The sequence below is a fragment of the Heliangelus exortis genome, chromosome 29, assembly GCF_036169615.1.
Source record: "Heliangelus exortis chromosome 29, bHelExo1.hap1, whole genome shotgun sequence".
NCBI classification, from domain to species: Eukaryota; Metazoa; Chordata; class Aves; order Apodiformes; family Trochilidae; genus Heliangelus; species Heliangelus exortis.
In genome coordinates, this window is record NC_092450.1 from 2,230,725 (window position 1) to 2,244,694 (window position 13,970).

At 52.8% G+C, this 13,970-nt stretch overlaps 1 protein-coding gene across 1 annotated transcript in view; it reads right to left on the minus strand.

Moving 5' to 3' along the window:
* Positions 1-6,737: 6,737 nt before the first annotated feature.
* Positions 6,738-13,970, minus strand: part of LOC139788351 (band 3 anion transport protein-like) — a 21,207-nt gene continuing 13,974 nt past the window's right edge. Inside the window, 6 exon segments of the mRNA XM_071728256.1 lie at positions 6,738-7,708; positions 9,457-9,630; positions 10,693-10,862; positions 10,973-11,226; positions 12,513-12,679; positions 12,763-12,915. Of these exon segments, the coding sequence (XP_071584357.1) occupies positions 7,628-7,708; positions 9,457-9,630; positions 10,693-10,862; positions 10,973-11,226; positions 12,513-12,679; positions 12,763-12,915 (999 nt within the window). The 3' untranslated portion in view covers positions 6,738-7,627.

Consider the following 13,970-nt stretch of genomic DNA (forward strand, 5'->3'; position numbering starts at 1 on the left):
TCTCTCTCTCTCTCTCTCTCTTAATTTTTTTTAATGCAATTTCTCCAACTCCACCTTTGTTGTGCTGGGCGTCATTCCCCGCAGCCAATCCCGGCCGGGCAGCTGCCTGCAAATTACCGGCCATCCCGAGCTGCCTGCAAATTACGGGCCATCCCAGCCTCCCTCCACACTGCCGGCCACCCCTGCCTGCCCGGTACCGGTACCGACACCCCACTACTGCTCTCACGGTACCGGCCGGGCCGGGCCGGGGCTGGCGCTGTGCTCAGCCCGCCCGCCATGGCCGCTCCGGGCCGCCCCCGCCTTCCCGGCTGCCTGCGCGGTACCGGGAGCCTGCCCGGGACCGGGCACCGGGCTGGGACCGGCCCGCTCCAGCCGGCTGTCGTGGGCTACCGGCCACCTCCAGACACCCGGGGGCTACCGACCACCCGGGGGCTTCGAGCCACCTCCAGCCACCCGGCAGCTACCGACCACTTGGGGGCTACCGAGCTGCCGGGTGCTACCGGCCACCTCCAGACACTCACGGGCTTCTGGCCACCTCCAGACACTCACGGGCTTCTGGCCACCTCCAGCCAGCCGGGGGCTACCGACACAGCCGGGGGCTACTGACCACCTCCAGACACCGGGGGCTACCGACCACCTCCAGCCACCCGGGGGCCTCTGACCACCTCCAGATAGCCGGGGCTACCGACCACTTGGGGGCTACCGACCACCCGGGTGCTACCGGCCACCTCTAGCCAGCCTGGGGCTACAGGCCCACCTCCAGACACTCGGGGCTACCGAGCACTTGGGGGCTACCCACCACCCGGGGGGCTACTGGCCACTTCCAGACACCCCGGGGCTTCCGACCACTTGGGGGCTACCGAGCTGCCGGGTGCTACCGGCCACCTCCAGACACCCGCGGGCTTCTGGCCACCTCCAGCCAGCCGGGGGCTACCGACCACCCGGGGGCTACTGACCACCTCCAGACACCCGGGGCTACCGACCACCTGGGGGCTACCGACCACCTCCAGCCACCCGGGGGCCTCTGACCACCTCCAGATAGCCGGGGCTACCGACCACCTGGGGGCTACCGACCACCTCCAGCCACCCGGGGGCCTCTGACCACCTCCAGATAGCTGGGGCTACCGACCACTTGGGGGCTACCGACCTGCCGGGTGCTACCGGCCACCTCTAGCCAGCCTGGGGCTACAGGCCACCTCCAGACACTCGGGGGCTACCCACCACCCGGGGACTACTGGCCACCTCTAGCCATCCTGGGGCTACCGACCACTTGGGGGCTGTCGACCACCCGGGGGCTTCCGGCCACCTTCCAGACACCCGGGGGCTACCGACCACCCGGGGGCTACCGACCACTTGGGGGCTACCGATCACCTAGGGGTTACTGGCCATCTCCAGCTGCCACCTGGGGCTACCGACCACCCGGGGGCTTCGAGCCACCTCCAGCCACCCGGGGCTACCGACCACTTGGGGGCTACCGAGCTGCCGGGTGCTACCGGCCACCTCCAGACACCCGCGGGCTTCTGGCCACCTCCAGACACCCAGGGCTACCGACCACCCGGGGGCTACCACCCACCCGGGTGCTACTGGCTAGCTGTAGCCACGTATCTCTGTGCTAGTAGCCACCCGCACACTCCTACCAGTCTGTAGCCATCTCTGTGTGCTACTAGCCACCCGCATGCTCCTGGGGAGCTTCTGTCACCTGAGTGCCACCAGCCCGGGCTGCTCCACCTCTGGGGACCCCCCTGGGGATGCAGGATGGGACCGGGAGGGTGGGGGGACAACCCCAGCTTGGCCGAGACGGTCCAAATCCGAGGGATTTGCTTCCGTTTCTATGGAAAAGGGAAGGAAAAAACCCAAAGAAAGAAAAACCCAACAAAACCGGGTGCGATTGGCCCTCCGGGCTGATCTGGGGGGGTGGACACGAGGGGGTTGTTTGGACCTTGTGGCAAGGGGACAAACAGAGGGAGGGGACAGGGACATCCCCTCTGCCACGTCCCTCGGTCCTGCCCCCAACCCCCGGGATGCTCCAAGCCTCCTGCAGCCCCGGGAGTTTAATCCCTCCCGGGGATTAAATTTTGAAAATTTTGATTTTCAATTTTTTTTTTTTTTTTTAATTTTGAAAAGCTTCAAAAAAAAAAAAAAAAAAAAAAAACCAACCAAACCAAACCAAACAAAACAAAACAAACAGAAAATGGAATATTAGATGTAGAGATTTATTCTGCAGGGAGCTGGCCCTCGGCTGAGCTGTTTTCCCTGCTCTAAATGAGGTGAAATGTCACTGCTTGGCAAGAGGGAAAAATGGCAAAAGCCAAACCCCAAAAATAGAAAGCAGAGATGTGTTTAGAGAGAGGCTCAGCACCTGAAAATGGACGGGTTTCATTTTTAGTTTTGGTGGTTTTTTGGTGGTCTTTTTAGAAAAAAAAAATATTTGTTTGTTTGTGGGGTTTTTTTGGGTTTGCTTTTTGGGCTTTTGGAAACCAAAAAGCCCCTTGGGATGGGGGGGTGCAAACACTCCCCTCCTTGCTCTGTGTCCTGCCCAGGATTTCCTCCTCCTCACGAGGATTTTTTAATTGCCCTTCCCTTTTTAATTGCTCTTCCTGGTGCAGATGAGGATTTTTTTTTTTTTGCCAGGCAGCTCAGCCACCCCGTGTCCCAAAGCACCCAGAGGTGCCCCCATCACCTCCAGGGGTGATGCTGTGACCCAACCCAACTCTCCAGCTCTGTGCTCCCCCTTCCTCATTAGCAAACAGATTAATTACTGCTTTATTTTTTCCCCTTGCTCACCCCCTGCTCCAGGTCCCAAATCACCCCTCAACCACATTTAAAGGACCTAAATCCCCCCAAATCCCCCAAAACTGGTCTGGACCCACTGGCAGTGACCTCGCTGGGGAATAAAAATCTTTTCCCAGGTGGAAAGCAAAAAAGGGGGGGGGAGGACAGGCCGGATCCTTCTTTTTTCCATCATTTTTTGCAGGCAGGGGTGGCACCCGGAGCCTGGTGGCACCCGGAGCTTGGTGACACCTGGAGCTTGGTGGCACCCAGAGCCTGGTGGCACCCAGAGCCTGGTGGCACCCAGAGCTTGGTGGCACCCGGAGCTTGGTGGCACCCAGAGCCTGGTGGCACCCAGAGCTTGGTGGCACCCAGAGCCTGGTGGCACCCGGAGCCTGGTGGCACCCGGAGCTTGGTGGCACCTGGAGCTTGGTGGCACCCAGAGCTTGGTGGCACCCAGAGCTTGGTGGCACCCGGAGCTTGGTGGCACCCAGAGCTTGGTGACACCCAGAGCCTGGTGGCACCCGGAGCCTGGTGGCAGTGGCTGCTGACCCCCCATGGTCACCCCATGGATGGGCTGGGGACAAACGGGGACTGTCCCTGCCCTGTGTTCAGAGCCAGGCAGGTGGCAGCAGCTCTGGTTAATGAGCTTATGGCTAATCAGGGTTAATTAAGAGCCGGGGAGGATTGGGGGGAACCGGGGGGGTCTGGGGTCTGCTCGGCACCCTGGGCAGGTGGCTCAGTTTGTGTCCCCTGGGAGTGGGGACACCCTGGGGGGGGGGCAGCACCCTGGGGTGGGGGGAGAAGGGGAGGGGGGCTGAGCGTCCCGGGATGGTCCCAGGGAGCGTGAATGGGGGGCATCTTGGGGTGGTTTAGGGGAATATCTTGGGGTGGTTTTAGGGAGCATCCTGGGATGGTTTTGGGGAATATCTTGGGATGGTTCTGGGGAGCATCCTGGGATGGTCCTGGGGAATATCTTGGGATGGTTTTGGGGAATATCTTGGGATGGTTTTGGGGAATATCTTGGGATGGTTTTGGGGAGCACCCCAAGATGGTCATAGGGAACATCCTGGGATGGTCATGGGGAATATCTTGGGGTGGTTTTGGCAAAAACCAGGAATGGACACAGGGAATATCTTGGGATGGTTCTGGGGAATATCTTGGGATGGTTTAGGCAAAAACCAGGAATGGACACAGGGAACATCCTGGGGTGGTTTTAGGGATCGTCCTGGGATGGTTTTGGGGAGCATCCCGAGATGGTCATGGGGGGCATCTTGGGATGGTTTGGGGGAGCACCCTGGGGTGGTTTTAGGGAGCATCATGTGACGGTTTTGGGGAGAATTCCAAGGTGGTCCTGGGGAATATCTTGGGGTGGTTTTGGGGAGCACCCCAAGATGGTCATAGGGAACATCCTGGGATGGTTCTGGGGAGCATCCTGGGATGGTCCTGGGGAATATCTTGGGATGGTTTAGGCAAAAACCAGGAATGGACATGGGGAATATCCTGGGATGGTTTTAGGGAGCATCATGAGATGGTCATGGGGGACATCTTGGGATGGTTTGGGGGAGCACCCTGGGGTGGTTTTAGGGAGCATCATGTGACGATTTTGGGGAGCATCCCAAGATGGACATGGGGAATATCTTGGGGTGGTTTAGGGAGAAACCAGGAATGGACACAGGGAAGATCCTGGGGTGGACACAGGGAAGATCCTGGGATGGTTTTGGGGAACATCCCAAGATGGTCATAGGGGACATCCTGGGATGGTTTTGGGGAATATCTTGGGGTGGTTTAGGGAGCAAATAGGAATGGACACAGGGAACATCCTGGGGTGGTTTTAGGGAGTGTCCTGAGATGGTCATGGGGGACATCTTGGGATGGTTTGGGGGAGCACCCTGGGGTGGTTTTAGGGAGCATCATGTGATGGTTTTGGGGAGAATCCCAAGGTGGTCATGGGGAATATCTTGGGGTGGTTTAGGGAGAAACCAGGAATGGACACAAGGAACACCCTGGGATGGTTTTAGGGAGTGTCCTGGGATGGTTTTCAGGAGCATCCTGAGATGGACATGGGGAATATCTTGGGGTGGTTTTGGGGAGCATCCCAAGATGGTCATAGGGGACATCCTGGGATGGTTCTGGGGAGCACCCTGGGATGGTCATGGAGAATATCTTGGGATGGTTTTAGGGAGCATCCCGGGATGGTCATAGGGGACCTCTTGGGATGGTTCTGGGGAGCACCCTGGGATGGTCCTGGGGAATATCTTGGGGTGGTTTAGGCAAAAACCAGGAATGGACACAGGGAAGATCCTGGGGTGGTTTTGGGGAGCATCCTGAGATGGTCATGGGGAATATCTTGGGATGGTTTGGGGGAGCATCCCAGGATGGACACAGGGAAGATCCTGGAGTGGTTTTAGGGAGCACCCTGGGATGGTTTTGGGGAGCATCCTGAGATGGTCATGGGGGACATCTTGGGGTGGTTTGGGGGAGCACCCTGGGGTGGTTTTAGGGAGCATCATGTGACGGTTTTGGGGAGAATCCCAAGATGGTCATGGGGAATATCTTGGGATGGTTCTGGGGAGCACCCTGGGATGGACACAGGGAAGATCCTGGGATGGTTTTAGGGAGCATCCCGAGATGGTCCTGGGGAATATCTTGGGGTGGTTTTGGCAAAAACCAGGAATGGACACAGGGAAGATCCTGGGATGGTTTTAGGGAGCATCATGTGATGGTTTTGGGGAGAATCCCAAGGTGGTCATGGGGAATATCTTGGGGTGGTTTTGGGGAGCATCCCAGGATGGACACAGGGAAGATCCTGGGATGGTTTTGGGGAGCATCCCGGGATGGTCCTGGGGAATATCTTGGGGTGGTTTAGGGAGCAACCCGGGTGGGCACCCCCTGCAATTGATGCTGTTGTGGTTTTTTTTTGGGGAGAAGCAATTAAATAAAATAATCCCCCCCTCTACCCAAGCAGAAAGAAAACCCCCATTTCTTTTCTGATTTTATTAATTTCTTTATTAAAGCCTGATACAGAAGAAGATGGGGAAGAAAGGAAAAAAAAAAAAAAACCCAACTCAACAAAAAAAACCCCTAACCCTAAAGCTTGTTTATTGTAACCCTAAAAAAATTGTTTATTTTGGAGATAGAATTAATAAAACTAAACCAACCCAAACACAAGGCAGCCCTGGGCATGGCTGCCCCCTTTTCTGCTGCTTTTGGGGTTCCCCTTGCTCTGATTTAAAATAAAAATAAAAAAGAAAAATAATAAAAAAATAAGATAAAAATAAAATAAAAATAAAAAATAAAATAAAAATTAAATAATAATAATAATAAAATAAAATAAAAATAAAATAAAAATAAAATAAAAATTAATAAAATAAAATAAAAATAAAATAAAAATAAAAAATAAAATTAAAATTAAATAATAATAATAATAAAATAAAATAGAAATAAAATAAAAATAAAATAAAAATTAATAAAATAAAATAAAAATAAAATAAAAATAAAATAAAATAAACATTAAATAATAATAATAATAATAAAATAAAATAAAAATAAAATAAAAATAAAATAAAAATTAATAAAATAAAATAAAAATTAAAATAAAAAAATAAAAATAAAAATAAAAATAATAAAATAAAAATAAAAATAAAATAAAAAAAATAAAAAATAAAAAAATAAAAATAAAATAAAAATAAAAATAAAAATAAAAAATAAAAAAAAAATAAAATAAAAATAAAAACAAAAATAAAAATAAAAATAAAATAAAAATAAAAATAAAAATAAAATAAAAATAAAAATAAAAATTCTCATCCTGATCAAGCTCACTCAGGGCAGGATCAGCCCTGGCAGGTGCAGGGGGGGCTGCTCAGCCAATTTGGGAGCAATCCCATCAGCAAAGGGAGGAGCTGCAGTCAGCAAGCAAGGCCAAAAACCAAGGAAAAACTCCCTGGATTTAACTGAAAGGCTCCAAAAAATCCAGAGAAATGACCCTAAAATGACACTGCCACCAACCCAGCAGCCAAAGGGCAGGTCTGGGGACTTGAGGCCCTGCCCAGGATGCTTTAAAAGAAGCTTTTCTAGAAAAATCAGATTTTTTTTTTTAATATCCTCTGGTTTCTCACTGTCTGTACACACACACACACACACCCGGTGGGAGCACCACAGCCCTGGGAAATAAATTACAACCTCCCCCCATCCTTAAAATCAAATATACAGATGACTCCTTGCAGCTGCTTGCTTTGGGGGGGTTGGTTTTTTTCTTTTTTTTTTTCTTTTTTTTTTTTTTTTTTTTCCTTTTTTTTGGTCTTTTTCAAGGTGCTTTTTGGGGGAGTTGGTTCCCAGCGAACTCTACCTAGAGAAGCGTGGCTGTAATTTTCTTTTTTTTGTGAGTTTTTTGGTCTTTTTTTAAGGATTTCTCTTGGTTGTCCATATCTAAACCCCCTCTCTGGACTATGTACACCCCAAAATTTTTTTTTGGGGGGGTCCCTGGGGAGGGGGGACACCCCCCCCCCCCCCCTCTGTCCCCATCCCCACTGTCTTGTCCCATCCCTGCCTTCCTCCTCCCTCCTCTTCCTCCTGGAGCCCAGTCAGAGCCCCAGGGTGGCTTTGGGGACAGGATGGGGACAGTTTGGGGGACCCCCCCCCCCCCTCACCCCTCACCCCCCCCCGGTGTCTTCACCAGGGAAGTGTTGGGTGAGATCACAAGATTCCAAATGTTTTTTAGAAGGGGAAAAAAAAGGGGAAAAAAGAATAATACTAAATAGAAATAAAAAATAAAATGAAATTTAAAAAAAAAAAAAAGCTCCATTCCTGGGGGGTTGGGGAGGGGGAGGTGGGGGCTGCCGGGGGGGGGGGTCACCCCTTAGCTGGGCATCTGCACCTCGTTGTAGACATCTGTCCCCTCCACCTCCTCAAATGTCACCACAGCGTCGTCTGCGTCCAACTGGGGGGACAGGAGAGGGGTGAGGGGGGGACAGGGATGGGGACAGGGATGGGGATGGGGACAGGGATGGGGACAGGGATGGGGATGGGGACAGGGACAGGGACAGGGATGGGGACAGGAGTGGGAATAGGGATAGGGAAAGGGATGGGGATGGGGACAGGGAAAGGGATGGGAACGGGGACAGGGACAGGGATGGGGACAGGGACAGGGATGGGGATGGGGACAGGGACAGGGATGGGGATGGGGACAGGGAAAGGGATGGGAACAGGGACAGGGATGGGGATGGGGACAGGGAAAGGGATGGGGATGGGGACAGGGAGAGGGATGGGAATGGGGACAGGGACAAGGATGGGGACAGGAGTGGGAATAGGGACAGGGAAAGGGATGAGAATGGGGACAGGGACAGGGATGGGGACAAGGATGGGGACGGAAAGGGATGGGAACGGGGACAGGGACAGGGATGGGGACAGGAGTGGGGATTGGGACAGGGAAAGGGATGGGAACAGGGACAGGGATGGGGACAGGAGTGGGAATAGGGACAGGGAAAGGGATGGGAACGGGAACAGGGAGAGGGATGGGGACAGGAGTGGGGATGGGGACAGGGAAAGGGATGGGAATGGGGACAGGGAGAGGGATGGGGACAAGGATGGGGACAGGAGTGGGAATAGGCATAGGGATAGGGATAGGGATAGGGATAGGGATAGGGATAGGGATGGGGATGGGGATGGGGATGGGGACAGGGGAGGGGACAGGGATGAGAATAGGGGTGGGGACAAGGATGGGGACAGGAGTGGGCATGGGGATAGGGATAGGGATAGGGATGGGGAAAGGGATGAGGATGGGGACAGGGATGGGGACAGGGATAGGAGTGAGGATGAGGATAGGGAGAGGGATGGGGATGAGGATGGGGACAGGGGAGGGGACAGGAGTGGGGATTGGGGTAGGGATAGGGATGGGAGTGGGTTGGGAACAAGGATGGAGACAGGGACAGGAGTGGGGATAGGGATAAGGATAGGGATGGGGATGGGGACAGGGAATGGGATAGGGACAGGGATGGAATAGGGTTGGGAACAGTGACCAGGATGAGGCTGGGGACAGGGACAGGGGTGGGGACAGGGATGGGGCAGGACAGGGAGAGCCACGAGGGTGGGAACAAGGAGAGGGATGGAAAAAAGGATGGGGACGGAGATGAGGATGGGAACAGGGACAAGGGTAAGGACAGGGGTGGGGACAGGGCTGGGAATGGGGAGCAGGGACAAGGGACAGGGATGAGGATGGGAGCAGGGAAAAAGGACAGGGCTGGGGATGGGAGGAGGGACAAGGGACAGGGATGAGGATGGGAGGAGGGACAAGGGACGGGGATTAGGATGGGAGGAGGGACAAAGGACAGGGATGGGGATAGGAGGAGGGACAAGGGACGGGGCTGGGGATGGGAGGAGGGACAAGGGACAGGGATGAAGATGGGAGCAGGGACAAGGGACGGGGATTAGGATGGGAGGAGGGACAAAGGACAGGGATGGGGATGGGAGGAGGGACAAGGGACAGGGATGAAGATGGGAGCAGGGACAAGGGACGGGGATTAGGATGGGAGGAGGGACAAAGGACAGGGATGGGGATGGGAGGAGGGACAAAGGACAGGGATGGGGATGGGAGGAGGGACAAGGGACAGGGCTGGGGATGGGAGCAGGGACAAGGGACAGGGCTGGGGATGAGGATGGGGACAGCCCTGTCCATCCCTTCCCACGTACACATTTGAGCTCGATGTCCCTGAAGATCCGGGGCAGGAGGAAACGCCGCAGGGGCACAGTGAGGATGAGGACGAAGGGCAGAGCCAGGGAGGCCGGGGTGGATTTCACCACCCAGAGCAGCACCAGGACCACGATCTGGGTGAAGGTGAAGAGGTGCATCCGCCACGTCTTCACCTGGGGGAGCAGGAACGGGGGAGGGGTCAAGGGGGTGGCTCCAGCACCCCAAAACCCTGCTTGGGGTGGTGTTTTCAGCACCCCAAAACTCTTCCTGGGGTGCTGGGTGGTGGCTTCAGAACCCCAAAACTCTCTGGGGTGCTTCATGGTGGTTTCATCACCCCCAAACCTCTTCCTGGGGTGGTGTTTTTAGCACCCCAAACCCTTCCTGGGGTGCTGGGTGGTGATTTCAGCACCCCCAGAACCCTTCCTTGGGTGCTTTGTGGTGGCTTCAGCACCCCAAACTCTTTCTGTGGTGCTGGGTGGTGGCTTCAGCACCCCCAAAACCCTTCCTGGGATGCTTTGTGGTGGCCTCAGTACCCAAAGCTCTTCCTGGGGTGGTGTTTTCAGCACCCCAAAACCCTTTCTGGCTGCTTCATGGTGACTTCAGCACCCCAAAACTTTTTGGGGTGCTGGGTGGTGGCTTCATCACCCCCCAGAACTCTTCCTGGGGTGCTTCCTGGTGGCTTCAGCACCCCCACAACATTTTGAGGTGCTGGGTGGTGGCTTCAGCACCCCCAAACCCTTCCTGGGGTGCTTTGTGGTGGCCTCAGTACCCAAAGCTCTTCCTGGGATGGTGTTTTCAGCACCCCAAAACCCTTTCTGGCTGCTTCATGGTGGCTTCAGCACCCCAAAATTTTCTGGCTGCTTCATGGTGGCTTCATCACCCCCAAAAACTCCTCCTGGGGTGCTTCCTGGTGGCTTCAGCCCCCCCCAAAACCCTTCCTGGGACGCTTTGTGGTGGCCTCAGTACCCAAAGCTCTTCCTGGGATGGTGTTTTCAGCACCCCAAAACCCTTTCTGGCTGCTTCATGGTGGCTTCAGCACCCCAAAACTTTCTGGCTGCTTCCTGGTGGCTTCAGCCCCCCCAAAACCCTTCCTGGGGTGGTGCTTTCAGCACTCTAAACCTTTCTTGAGGTGCTTGGGGAGATCCCAAGGAGCCCATTGAAGGTCAGCACCTTCAGGGAGCCCCAGGACAAGCCAGGCAGCACCTCAGGGTGCCAGAGCCCAGGGTCTCACTCACCCGGGTGACATAGGGCTCACTGGGGTGGTACTTGGGTGGCATCAGGAGGAGCAGGATGCGGTCAAAGAGCTGAATGCCAAAGAGGGAGGTGACACCCATGTAGAGGAAGATGCCAAAGAGCACAGCCAGGGGGATGAACTTCAGGATGGGCTCCATGAGGATGGAGACACCTGAGGTGGGGAAGGAGAGGTCAGGGCTGACATCCAGGGGGCACCCAACCCCTCACGTCCCCTCACCATGAGGTATAAGGTGTGTGGGGGGGGGGACCTCCCCATCTCACCGATGAGCACGGCCACCAACAAGCCACTGATCCTCTGCTCCTTGACCTCCAGGATCTGAGCCTTGTCCCCAGGAGCTGAGGTTTTGCTCATGACCGTCAGGGCGTTGGCGTGGGTGATGGTGCGGACGGTGGTGGCACTGAGCCAGGGCATGCCAAAAAGTGCTGCCAACCCCCCCATGGCCACGATCAGCAGCAGATCCAGGTGGAAACCCGTGCCCTTCACCAGCTTCCTCTCGGGCTTGCTGACGATGAGCCTGGGGGGGGCAGAAGAGGAAGAGTCAGTGGTGGCACGGGCTCTCCAGCACTGCCCTGCCACAGCCCCCCCCACCCTTTATTCCCCACCCCTACCCTTTACCCTCCCCCCCTTTACCCCACCCCACCCTTTACCCCTCCCCACCCTTTATCCCCCCCACCCTTTATCCCTCTCCCCCCTTTATTCCCCCCCTCTGCCCCCCCCATCCTTTATTCCCCCCCTACCCTTTACCCACCCCACCCTTTACCCTCCCCACCTTTTATACCCCCCCACCCTTTACCCCCCCCACCCTTTACCCCCACCCTTTATTCCCCCCACCCTTTACCCTCCCCACCCTTTATCCCCCTCCCTTTATTCCTCTCCCCCTTTATTCCCCCCCCCTCTGCCCCCCCCCTTTATTCCCCCCCCTACCCTTTACCATCCCCACCCTTATTCCACCCCACCTTTTACCCCCCCCCACCCTTTACCCTCCCCACCCTTTTTCCCCCCCTTACCCTTTACCCCCCCACCCCTTGCCCCCCCCTTTACCCTTCCCACCCTTTATTCCCCCCACCCTTTACCCTCCCCACCCTTTACCCCTCCCCACCCTTTATCCCCCCCCACCCTTTATTCCTCTCCCCCCTTTATTCCCCCCCCCTGCCCCCTCCACCCTTTATTCCCCCCCCCCCACCCTTTACCCTCCCTACCCTTTATCCCCCCCCTACCCTTTACCCTCCCCACCCTTATTCCCCCCCACCCTTTACCCCCCCGACCCTTTCTTTCCCCCCCTTACCCTTTACCCCCTCTTGCCCCTCTCTTTACCCTCCCCACCCTTTATTCCCCCCAACCCTTTATGCTCCCCTCCCTACCCTTTACCCTCCCCACCCTTTACCCCCCCCACCCTTTACTCTCCCCACCCTTTTTCCCCCCCTTACCCTTTACCCCCCCACCCCTTGCCCCCCCCTTTACCCTCCCCACCCTTTTTCCCCCCCTTACCCTTTACCCCCCCACCCCTTGCCCCCCCCTTTACCCTCCCCACCCTTTATCCCCCCACACCCTTTACCCCCCCCACCCTTTACCCTCCCCACCCTTTTCCCCCCCCCTTACCCTTTACCCCCCCACCCCTTGCCCCCCCCTTTACCCTCCCCACCCTTTATCCCCCCATACCCTTTACCCCCCCCACTCTTTACCCTCCCCACCCTTTATCCCCCCACACCCTTTACCCCCCCCACTCTTTCCCCTCCCCACCCTTTCCCCTCCCCTCCCCACCCTTTATCCCCCCCCCCCATCCCTCCTGGGGGTCCTCACGTGGTGATCTGTGTCTCGAGGAAGATGAGGATGAAGACGAGGAGCGCGGGCACCACGGAGGCAAACATCATCCAGATGGGGAAGGGGGTTCTCTCCCCCATGGGGTTGATGAACCAACCCCGGGCGCTCGAGTTGGTGACCTCCAGCCCTTTGGGGACGTTGAGTTTCTGGAAGGGAGCAGAGGGGGACACGGGGATGAGCACCCAGCTCCCTGCGTGTCCCCCAGCCCTGCCCTGGCCCTACACCAGACCTGGGTGTAGGTGTCCTTGATGAAGAAGTCCACCAGGGCCATGATGAAGATGGAGATGGGGACCCCAAAGTCTCCGATCAAACGCCGGGCCTGTGAGAAAGAGAAAGATCCTGATGGGATTAACTCCTGAGAGGAGAGGAGAGGAGGCCAAGCTGTTTGTGTGGATTTATTTTATGTAGAATTAAAACTTGTAATTAATTATATAAATTATTAATTGTATAAATTATTAATTATATAAATATATATATATTTATATATAAATTATATAAATAATTATATAATTATATAAATATTTGTATAAATTAATGATATAAATAATTGTATAAATTATAATTATATAATTATATAAATTATTAATTATATAAATATTATATATTTATTTATATAAATATATTTATAATTAATTATATAAATATTATATATTTATTTATATAAATATATTTATAATTAATTATATAAATAATTATATTATTATCTAAATTAATTATATAAACATTATATAAACAATTATATTGTATTAATTAAATAAATAATTATATATATTAATTATATAATATAGTATATATAAATTAATATCATTAATTATATAATAATAATTATATTAATAATAATTATATATATTCTAATATATGTTAATTATAAAAATAATTATTTATATAATTATATATAATGATTATATATCAATTATATAAATAATTATATAATATATTGTTAATTATATAAATTAATAATTTAATTATATAAATAATTATATTATAAATATATTATAAATATATTTATATATATTTATATATTTATTTTATATAATAAATATATTATAAATATATTTATCTAAATAAATACATAATTATGTAAATAATAATAATACAAAATATCTTTGTATTCGTAACTAGCAGAATTCAGGGTTAAACTGAGAAAAGGAGTGACCAAAGCAGCTGAGACAGGTCAAGACCCATAAAAAGGATTAACTTTTGTCTCGGAGATGGTCAGAAGTGTAAATCTTGGCACTGCCAGGATCAGCTGGGCACTGGGGGAGGGTAAACACCAGCACGGGAGAGAGGTGAGGCTGCCATTAGCAGCAGATAAGGGGAAGATAATTGCAAGGGTCCAATTAGCAAGAGGATGAGGTCATTGAAAGCAAGAAAGGTAAAAAGTTCAACCCTGAGGAAGACTTCGTTACTTCAGCTGGAGGCCCCCAAAGACCCCAA